This window comes from Coregonus clupeaformis, chromosome 1 (genome assembly GCF_020615455.1).
Source record: "Coregonus clupeaformis isolate EN_2021a chromosome 1, ASM2061545v1, whole genome shotgun sequence".
Classification (NCBI taxonomy): domain Eukaryota; kingdom Metazoa; phylum Chordata; class Actinopteri; order Salmoniformes; family Salmonidae; genus Coregonus; species Coregonus clupeaformis.
The window spans coordinates 29,046,689-29,058,413 of NC_059192.1; the positions used below are offsets into that span (position 1 = coordinate 29,046,689).

Consider the following 11,725-nt stretch of genomic DNA (forward strand, 5'->3'; position numbering starts at 1 on the left):
ACTCAGCCTGGTCATGTCCAACACACTGACACTGAGCCTGGTCATGTCCAACACACTGAAACTCAGCCTGGTCATGTCCAACACACTGACACTGAGCCTGGTCATGTCCAACACACTGACAATCAGCCTGGTCATGTCCAACACACTGACACTGACACTCAGCCTGGTCATGTCCAACACACTGATACTGAGCCTGGTCATGTCCAACACACTGACAATCAGCCTGGTCATGTCCAACACTGACAATCAGCCTGGTCATGTCCAACACACTGACACTCAGCCTGGTCATGTCCAACACACTGACACTCAGCCTGGTCATGTCCAACACACTGACACTGAGCCTGGTCATGTCCAACACACTGACAATCAGCCTGGTCATGTCCAACACTGACACTCAGCCTGGTCATGTCCAACACACTGACACTCAGCCTGGTCATGTCCAACACTGACACTCAGCCTGGTCATGTCCAACACACTGACACTGAGCCTGGTCATGTCCAACACACTGACACTCAGCCTGGTCATGTCCAACACACTGACACTGAGCCTGGTCATGTCCAACACACTGACACTCAGCCTGGTCATGTCCAACACACTGACACTGAGCCTGGTCATGTCCAACACACTGACACTCAGCCTGGTCATGTCCAACACACTGACACTCAGCCTGGTCATGTCCAACACACTGACACTCAGCCTGGTCATGTCCAACACACTGACACTGAGCCTGGTCATGTCCAACACACTGACACTGAGCCTGGTCATGTCCAACACACTGACACTCAGCCTGGTCATGTCCAACACACTGACACTCAGCCTGGTCATGTCCAACACACTGACACTCAGCCTGGTCATGTCCAACACACTGACACTCAGCCTGGTCATGTCCAACACACTGACACTCAGCCTGGTCATGTCCAACACACTGACACTGAGCCTGGTCATGTCCAACACACTGACAATCAGCCTGGTCATGTCCAACACATTGACACTGACACTCAGCCTGGTCATGTCCAACACACTGACACTGAGCCTGGTCATGTCCAACACACTGACAATCAGCCTGGTCATGTCCAACACTGACAATCAGCCTGGTCATGTCCAACACACTGACACTCAGCCTGGTCATGTCCAACACACTGACACTCAGCCTGGTCATGTCCAACACACTGACACTGAGCCTGGTCATGTCCAACACACTGACAATCAGCCTGGTCATGTCCAACACTGACACTCAGCCTGGTCATGTCCAACACACTGACACTCAGCCTGGTCATGTCCAACACTGACACTCAGCCTGGTCATGTCCAACACACTGACACTGAGCCTGGTCATGTCCAACACACTGACACTCAGCCTGGTCATGTCCAACACACTGACACTGAGCCTGGTCATGTCCAACACACTGACACTCAGCCTGGTCATGTCCAACACACTGACACTGAGCCTGGTCATGTCCAACACACTGACACTCAGCCTGGTCATGTCCAACACACTGACACTCAGCCTGGTCATGTCCAACACACTGACACTGAGCCTGGTCATGTCCAACACACTGACACTCAGCCTGGTCATGTCCAACACACTGACACTCAGCCTGGTCATGTCCAACACACTGACACTCAGCCTGGTCATGTCCAACACACTGACACTGAGCCTGGTCATGTCCAACACACTGACACTCAGCCTGGTCATGTCCAACACACTGACACTGAGCCTGGTCATGTCCAACACACTGACACTCAGCCTGGTCATGTCCAACACACTGACACTCAGCCTGGTCATGTCCAACACACTGACACTCAGCCTGGTCATGTCCAACACACTGACACTGAGCCTGGTCATGTCCAACACACTGACACTCAGCCTGGTCATGTCCAACACACTGACACTGAGCCTGGTCATGTCCAACACACTGACACTCAGCCTGGTCATGTCCAACACACTGACACTGAGCCTGGTCATGTCCAAGACACTGACACTCAGCCTGGTCATGTCCAACACACTGACACTCAGCCTGGTCATGTCCAACACACTGACACTGAGCCTGGTCATGTCCAACACACTGACACTGAGCCTGGTCATGTCCAACACACTGACACTCAGCCTGGTCATGTCCAACACACTGACACTGAGCCTGGTCATGTCCAACACACTGACACTCAGCCTGGTCATGTCCAACACACTGACACTGAGCCTGGTCATGTCCAACACACTGACACTCAGCCTGGTCATGTCCAACACACTGACACTCAGCCTGGTCATGTCCAACACACTGACACTGAGCCTGGTCATGTCCAACACACTGACACTCAGCCTGGTCATGTCCAACACACTGACACTCAGCCTGGTCATGTCCAACACACTGACACTCAGCCTGGTCATGTCCAACACACTGACACTGAGCCTGGTCATGTCCAAGACACTGACACTCAGCCTGGTCATGTCCAACACACTGACACTCAGCCTGGTCATGTCCAACACACTGACACTGAGCCTGGTCATGTCCAACACACTGACACTGAGCCTGGTCATGTCCAACACACTGACACTCAGCCTGGTCATGTCCAACACACTGACACTGAGCCTGGTCATGTCCAACACACTGACACTCAGCCTGGTCATGTCCAACACACTGACACTGAGCCTGGTCATGTCCAACACACTGACACTCAGCCTGGTCATGTCCAACACACTGACACTCAGCCTGGTCATGTCCAACACACTGACACTGAGCCTGGTCATGTCCAACACACTGACACTCAGCCTGGTCATGTCCAACACACTGACACTCAGCCTGGTCATGTCCAACACACTGACACTCAGCCTGGTCATGTCCAACACACTGACACTGAGCCTGGTCATGTCCAACACACTGACACTGAGCCTGGTCATGTCCAACACACTGACACTGAGCCTGGTCATGTCCAACACACTGACACTGAGCCTGGTCATGTCCAACACACTGACACTCAGCCTGGTCATGTCCAACACACTGACACTGAGCCTGGTCATGTCCAACACACTGACACTCAGCCTGGTCATGTCCAACACACTGACACTCAGCCTGGTCATGTCCAACACACTGACACTGAGCCTGGTCATGTCCAACACACTGACACTCAGCCTGGTCATGTCCAACACACTGACACTGAGCCTGGTCATGTCCAACACACTGACACTCAGCCTGGTCATGTCCAACACACTGACACTCAGCCTGGTCATGTCCAACACACTGACACTGAGCCTGGTCATGTCCAACACACTGACACTCAGCCTGGTCATGTCCAACACACTGACACTCAGCCTGGTCATGTCCAACACACTGACACTCAGCCTGGTCATGTCCAACACACTGACACTGAGCCTGGTCATGTCCAACACACTGACACTCAGCCTGGTCATGTCCAACACACTGACACTCAGCCTGGTCATGTCCAACACACTGACACTGAGCCTGGTCATGTCCAACACACTGACACTCAGCCTGGTCATGTCCAACACACTGACACTCAGCCTGGTCATGTCCAACACACTGACACTGAGCCTGGTCATGTCCAACACACTGACACTGAGCCTGGTCATGTCCAACACACTGACACTGAGCCTGGTCATGTCCAACACACTGACACTCAGCCTGGTCATGTCCAACACACTGACACTGAGCTAGGTTCACTGCCAGCTTTTCTCCTCTAGTAGAGTTTGTAGTGGACCAGCCACAGGCAAGGTCAGGATGGGGTGGAAAACATCCAACACATGAAGGGGAGAAACCTAGCCTGGTGCCAGATCTGTCTGTGCTGTCTTGCCAACTCCTATGGTCATGTCTGTCTGTGCTGTCATGCCAACTCCTATGGTCATGTCTGTCTGTGCTGTCATGCCAACTCCTATGGTCAGGTCTGTCTGTGCTATCTTGCCAACACTTATGGTTGTTAACAATCCAAATGACCATAGGAGTTGGCAGGACAGCACAAACAGACCTGGGACCAGGCTAGGTTTTTCTGCTCTATTTGTTGGATGCTTTGTTTGTATCATAGCCAAAGATAATGCTTTTGTTATGACCATTATATACTGGCCACAGATAATGCTTTTGTTATGACCATTGTATCATAGCCAATGATAATACTTTTTTATGACCAGTGTATCATAGCCAAAGATAATGCTTTTGTTATGACCATTGTATAATAGCCAAAGATAATGCTTTTGTTATGACCACTGTATCATGGCCACAGATAATGCTTTTGTTATGACCACTGTATCATGGCCACAGATAATGCTTTTGTTATGACCATTGGTTATCTTTCTATTGCGTCAACAGTCCCTACAGTTTACAATCGCTCTGCAGGATTGATCTTTTATATGATCCTGTGTATTTAATGGATCACAAAGGTCTCACTACAAGTGACAGACCACATTATAAACTGTCCATTGTTATAACATACATCTGCTTAACAATAGTGCTGCTTAAACATGATAAACTAGATAGAACATTATATTGATGAGTGGCCACAGACTGGTGTGTCAGATTGGGGGTCCTGGTGAGGAAAGGCCTGAGGAACGCAGCATCTCCAGCCGGGTGAGTGTGTGTGTGTATGTGTGTGTGTGTGTGTGCGTGTGTGTGTGTGTGCATGTGTGTGCAGGCCTATGTGCACCTGTGTGTGCCACTAGACATGTGTAGCAGTTGATTCTGGGTCAGCCATGTAAATGGATAGAGATGAATGGGTGGTTAGGGGCTGTAAATCAGGCTTGGTCCAAGTCAGGCTGGCCCTGTTTAACCACAAGATGTCCCACTGCGACCAAATTGGACAAAGATGTTTTACTTCCTTTCCCCCATAAAGTCTGGTGGACTCAAATCTTCCAAATGTGTTTCCAGCTGTTGCTATGTGTGTGCGTGTGTGTGTGTGTGTGTGTGTGTGTGTGTGTGTCTGTGGATCTGGTTGATTCATGACTCCTCTCCTCTCCTCTCCTCTTTCCTCTCCTCTCTCCTTTCCTCTCCTCTTTCCTCTTTCATCTCCTCTTTCCTCTCCTCTCTTCTTTCCTCTCTTCTTTCCTCTCCTCTCTTCTTCCCTCTCCTCTCCTCTTTCCTCTCCTCCTCTTTCCTCTCCTCTTTCCTCCCCTCTTTCCTCTCCTCCTTCCTCTCCTCATTCCTTCCCTCTTTCCTCTCCTCCTTCCTCTCCTCTTTCCTCTCCTCTCCTCTTTCCTCCCCTCTTTCCTCTCCTCTTTCCTCTCCTCTTTCCCTACTTTCCAGCCAGGGTCAGACCTTGGCTGGTAGGAACATCTAGGCTTTTTCCAGTGACTGGGAAGCCTTGGTGACATTTGTCAAACATAAAATCTGCTCACTCACCTAGAATGGAAACACACTTGTGTCAACAGTGGCGCTACAAGCCACAAACAGACACACACATACACACACCCACAAAAATGCAGATGCACGCACGCACGCACGCACACACACACACACACACACACACACATACACACTCTGGGTTTTCTGGACCTTCTCAGAAGACCCTACTGAGGATTACAGGGCCCCATGCCCAGCTTCAGCAGCAGAGAGGCTAATATCCTGTGTGTGTTCATGAGGGAAAGTGGCGACTCCCAGTCCCTACTACTTCCAGCATAGCATTTGGCTTTCTCTTCTGTTTGCCTCCCCCATCATTACCCTTCTATTTCCTCCCCCATCATTACCCTTATATTTCCTCCCCCATCATTACCCTTCTATTTCCTCCCCCATCATTAACCTTATATTTCCTCCCCCATCATTAACCTTATATTTCCTCCCCCATCATTACCCTTCTGTTTGCCTCCCCCATCATTACCCTTCTATTTCCTCCCCCATCATAACCCTTATATTTTCCTCCCCCATCATTACCCTTCTGTTTGCCTCCCCTATCATTACCCTTCTATTTCCTCCCCATCATTACCCTTATATCTTCCTTCCCCATCATTACCCTTCTGTTTGCCTCCCCCATCATTACCCTTCTATTTCCTCCCCAATCATTACCCTTCTATTTCCTCCCCCATCATTACCCTTCTATTTCCTCCCCCATCATTACCCTTCTATTTCCTCCGCCATCATTACCCTTCTATTTCCTCCCCCATCATTACCCTTCTATTTCATCCGCCATAATTACCCTTCTATTTCCTCCCCCATCATTACCCTTCTATTTCATCCGCCATCATTACCCTTCTATTTCCTCCCCCATCATTACCCTTCTATTTCCTCCCCCATCATTACCCTTCTATTTCCTCCCCCATCATTACCCTTCTATTTCATCCGCCATCATTACCCTTCTATTTCCTCCCCCATCATTACCCTTCTATTTCATCCGCCATAATTACCCTTCTATTTCCTCCCCCATCATTACCCTTCTATTTCATCCGCCATCATTACCCTTCTATTTCCTCCCCCATCATTACCCTTCTATTTCCTCCCCCATCATTACCCTTCTGTTTGCCTCCCCCATCATTACCCTTCTATTTCCTCCCCCATCATTAACCTTATATTTCCTCCCCCATCATTACCCTTCTATTTCCTCCCCCATCATTACCCAGCCAGTCCAGTGCCAATGGAAACAAATGTAAGCGTCTGTATCTCCTTTTGTTTGTTGACCGCAGCGCGCGCGCACACACACACACACACACACACACACACACGTTGACCTCACGCCACCACACTGACACAGTGGTTTCCATTAACGTGATGTAATACTGTCAGATATCTCCACATTTCAGATCTGCAAGCTTTCTATGACCCACTAAAATGAAAGACTGAAAAAAAACATAGAACCAGACACAATCGATTCAAGGAAGAACTCCATATTTTTAAGTGGTTGGGTCTGTTGGGGAAATCTTATATGGTTTTATCTAAACGAAATGCAGATCCCCAGAGCTGTAAGAGGTTGCATGTGACTGTGGCTGCGTCTCAAATGGCACCCTATTCCAGCTGATTCCCTATGTAGTGTTCTACTTTTGACCAAAGAAGTGTCCTAAATAGGAAATAGGGTGCCATTTAGGATGCACACTGTGAGGTAGCAGGATGGATTGTTCAGTCACATCTGTGTTGGATGGGGCTTAAAGGGGAGTTTAAAGCAGGTCGGGAAGGACGAGTTGAGGTCACGTCATCAGACTTTTCAGAGCATGATAACAACACCACAGAGCCCCAAAAAGGACCAGCTTGGTCCCAGATCTGTTGTGTTGTCTTGACCATTTCTATGATCATTCTATGGTGCCAAACTTGGGATGACAAAGGCCATAACAGTTGGCTGTACAGCACACACCGGTTTGAGAATAGATTAATAAAGGACAGTTGCTGTAACACAATACAGTACGATATCAGACGGTCTTTGAGATGATGTCCTTGAAATATCTTTCAGCCTACATATCATATCGCCCCCTATTGGTAAGACTCAGTCTATCTAAACTACAGGGGCATGTTCTTAGGGCACGCAACAGAAAACATTATCAAATGAGCCTTTATCATTGGACAAGTCCAGGTAGTCCTTTCCTGTTTAACGAAAACAAATGTCTCTCAATGGATAAGTCCAGGTAGTCCCTCCTTGTTTCAAACTGTTTTTTTTTTCTCCATTTGGTGCCTAATGAAAACGACCAGTACAGTAACGTTAGCCAAAATCCAACTGTCTCTTACCTGGCTTAGTGACTTCACAGCCCTTGTTCCTAAGAATGTCATCCATGGATGTGTCGAACAAGAAGCGAACGTTCTGCAGTAACCCCTGCTTGACAAGACAAGAGGCTGTTATGTGTCACATTGAACTAGCAGCTAGGAACAACTTCTTTACTATTCACTTACCTTGAGCTAGTATGTCAAGTAAACAAATACAGAATGAGTTATTCTTACTGGCTAACATTAGACTCAAAATGACTTAAGGGGCAAGATCTGAAATGGTGTCCTATTCCCTATTTCTGGTGCACTACTTTTCTGGACAGAAGTAGCACACTGTAGAGAGAATGGGGTTCCATTTTGGATGCACTTCATGTCACATTTATTGGTCTACCTCCTTGTTGAACCCTTAAACTCTCCTTAAAGGGAGGACCATTGGTGTTCTACATTAAGCTTGGAGCCGTGTCCCGTGAAGTGCACCTACAAGTTATAAATGACAGGCTCAGGTAAAACCACAAAGGTCCGTGTAATCTGTCCATAAAAATGTTCTCTCATAATCATATGATTTACTTCTTTGTAATTGCTAGATGGTTTCTTAATTTCTTAAAGCTTTATTATGACTAAGACTAAGAGTAGGCTAGGACTTTTGGAAGTGGTGTAGTAGGGCTTTTATTTTTAACAAAGAAACACCCTACAGAAGACCACAAAAGTAATAAAGTGCAGAAGGAAAATTGAAGTTTCTCCCTTATACAAATACCAAAAATCACAGTCGGAAAGTTTGTTTTTTTTACTGCTGGGAACAGTTTCAGTTGAACACTATAATATAGGTATATTCCACAAGACTAATTCTTACCCTGAAGTGGTTTTCACGAATGGATCCCTTGGCTACGAACATTCGGCTCCCCTCCGCCTGCAGGTGCTCATAGAACGGCTCATCCAAGATGAAGCTGTCGATGAGACTGCAGCCCACAAACAGATTTGCATTTTCGCCATGAACATGAAGTGTGATATTCTTCCACTGCGAGTCGGACAGGTCAACATCCTCGAAGGAGACGACATTTTGGGAGCCGTCCACCCAGTAGACAAGGTCCAGCGTGTTGGCGCGGCCGTTGGAGACTATTTCAAACTGCCGCTGGCCGTTGGCGCCTTCCAAGGCGATGAGGGTTCCCCGCGAGCTGCGGTCCTGGCGCATGCTGGCCACAAACACGAAGCCCTCGTTGTTCTGGATTTGCTGAAGCATCTGTTTGAGCACGGGCGCGCTCACTGAGGGCAAATGGTCGAAGCGGATGAAGCGGTAAGCCGGATTGTCAGTGTCTTGGCCGCGGAATTGCTTGGCGCCCATTGTCTTGCGTGTGATTCCGCTAATATCAAACAGGTCAAACGTCGTGTCGTCATCCAACGTGACCTCGCCATCTTCAATCAGTCACACAGGGGATAGATAGGGAGAGGAGAATGTGTACAGCCAATTAGCTTGATGAAACAGCAATGCATTCTAAGAAAATCTGACCAAGTGATTATAACTATGTCTATAGCAGGGCTCTCCAACCCTGTTCCTGCTGCAACTAGCTCTCACAGTCTCACATCAGACGTTCATCCATGATTCTCAATCATCAAATTTCGAAGTTGTTGCAAACCTCACATTTCAAAGTGTTTAAGGCTAAGTTTAGGTATTAATTATGAATTTTTAAGGTTAGCGTATTAACACCGAAATCCAAATGGTTAAGGTTTGGGATAGGCTTAAAACAAAAATCTCAAAAACAACTTTCTATCGCTGGATTCAAACTTGCAAACTTTAGAATCAGAGAACGACGCTTACACCCGTCTGCCATCCCCTTCTGCAACACCCTGGAAAACCGAAACCTACTTGAAGGTAACAGCGCCCCTAGTGGGTGGTTTCCACATCATCTCCCGACGTCCTCAGACATGGATGGATGTCGAATACTGACTTGTATCATGGGTGACCTGGCTGTCCTGGAGAGCAACTCTCCTGTAGGTTTTTGTTCCAACCCCAGTTGTAACTAACCTGATTCAGTTTATTAACCATCTAATTATTAGAATCAGGTGCGCTAGATTAGTGTTCGAGCTAAAAAACCTACAGAACGGTAGCTCTCCAGGAACAGGGTTGGAGTTAAAACCTACAGAACGGTAGCTCTCCAGGAACAGGGTTTGAGTTAAAACCTACAGGACGGTAGCTCTCCAGGAACAGGGTTGGAGTTAAAACCTACAGAACGGTAGCTCTCCAGGAACAGGGTTGGAGTTAAAACCTACAGGACGGTAGCTCTCCGGGAACAGGGTTTGAGTTAAAACCTACAGAACGGTAGCTCTCCGGGAACAGGGTTGGAGTTAAAACCTACAGAACGGTAGCTCTCCAGGAACAGGGTTTGAGTTAAAACCTACAGGAGGGTAGCTCTCCAGGAACAGGGTTGGAGTTAAAACCTACAGAACGGTAGCTCTCCAGGAACAGGGTTGGAGTTAAAACCTACAGAACGGTAGCTCTCCAGGAACAGGGTTGGAGTTAAAACCTACAGAACGGTAGCTCTCCGGGAACAGGGTCGGAGTTAAAACCTACAGATCTGTAGCTATCCAGGAACGGGGTTGGAGAGCCCTGGCTATAACTTAACGGGGTATGCTTTTATGCACAAGCAAAAGTGACAGCATCATATTCAGTCATGATTCATTTTTTTAATCTAGTTAGTATGAAACCTACATCACAATTATTAAACAATAAAAATGAAATGGCATTGAGGTTATGACAATGATGATGAAAAGTCGTATAAACTTTACGCATAAGTTGATTTACCTTGAGGTAGTGCTGAAGAGCAAAGTAAAAAAATCGGCAGCAAGTTGAGACTTCTGAGTATCATATCTCCTTCAAAACACAAGAGACAGGGAAACCGCAAACTGAAAGTTGTTAACTTTATCAGGATTGTAATGACTATCTCATAAGTAAAATTGTAAAATCTTTCTAGGCTATCTATTTTTTATTCACCCTCTGCTCAGCTGTCATAAAGCGACACCAAGTTAATTGCAACTGTGAATACTGAAGTTCTCAGTCATGCCATTACAAGTGCATCATGTCAAATCCACAGATCTGCTTCAACAATAGCAACGCTGTAAAGTAGACTAACTGTCTCCAAAAGTAACACAGATGTATCGACGAAGATACAACAATTACTCACCTTACAACGTGCACATACAGTATATGTGGGCTGCTATAGGCTATTGGGAAAAAAATATATACACTACTTCTAAAACAATTTCTTAAAATGCATAACGTTTACCAAAACGAATTAATCACATAACAAAATATAAGTGTGCTACATTCTTTAACTAAATTATTCTGACTAGCAGTAAACTTGAAAATTATGGCAACATTGCTGATTGTTTTTGAAAATGCAAAAAAAATCCCCATACACATTGGAATGTAACAACTTACCGGGTGAAAATGCAAATTCCCTTTGAAAAAATCCGTTAGATATCCAATAATAAAAAAGAAGGTAATAACAAATATATTATTCTGATAAATATGAATAGTGTAATGAAAACGGAATAACTCCTACAACCCCTATAACCCGGTGCGTAAAATGTAAAGTCCGCTTGGTTTACTTCACTAGATCAACATTATGCAGGGAGGACTCGAGCGATAGTGGCTTAGGCACCAGTCTCCCTCCCTCCTATATACTCCTCCCTACGACCCTGTCAGTCAAGTTTAAGTATGAAATGTTTGTAACCGATTTCTAAGGCTGAATTACACAATTCCGTTCTGATAGCGTAATTTGCTTGTATCTGTTTAAAGCGGCAGTTACAGGCCCCATGACCCCCTCCCTCGCGCTCTCTCGTTCCTCAATCCAACCTCTCTATCAAGCCCACTTCATTACCGAAGTCACAACGGAATCGGGTTTCGGGGAGGAGTTATTGTTGGAGAGAACGTGATAGCGAGGTGGGATGTGAGGCTTGCACTGGCTTTTAGTTCTGGGAGCAGTGGTGTGTCCAGGCCCCCCTGAATTCTGATTAGCCACCCCAGTGGCCTCCCCAGAAATTCTGAGATCTGATAGGTCGTCTCTGAATATATTGATCATTTTGACCAAGACTTGCACCGACAGCAAG

The 11,725-nt window shown here is 46.8% G+C and overlaps 1 protein-coding gene across 2 annotated transcripts in view; it reads right to left on the reverse strand.

The window, feature by feature from the left end:
• Positions 1-11,443, reverse strand: part of LOC121554908 (thrombospondin-2-like) — a 46,917-nt gene extending 35,474 nt beyond the window's left edge. For both annotated transcript variants that reach the window (XM_041868729.2, XM_041868647.2), the window contains exons 1-4: positions 11,055-11,443; positions 10,419-10,487; positions 8,472-9,031; positions 7,646-7,730 (exon numbers count right to left, since the gene is read on the reverse strand). In XM_041868729.2, the coding sequence (XP_041724663.1) occupies positions 7,646-7,730; positions 8,472-9,031; positions 10,419-10,482 (709 nt within the window). In that variant the 5' untranslated portion in view covers positions 10,483-10,487; positions 11,055-11,443. The remainder of the gene's footprint in view (positions 1-7,645; positions 7,731-8,471; positions 9,032-10,418; positions 10,488-11,054) is intronic.
• Between the last annotated feature and the right edge of the window lie 282 nt (positions 11,444-11,725).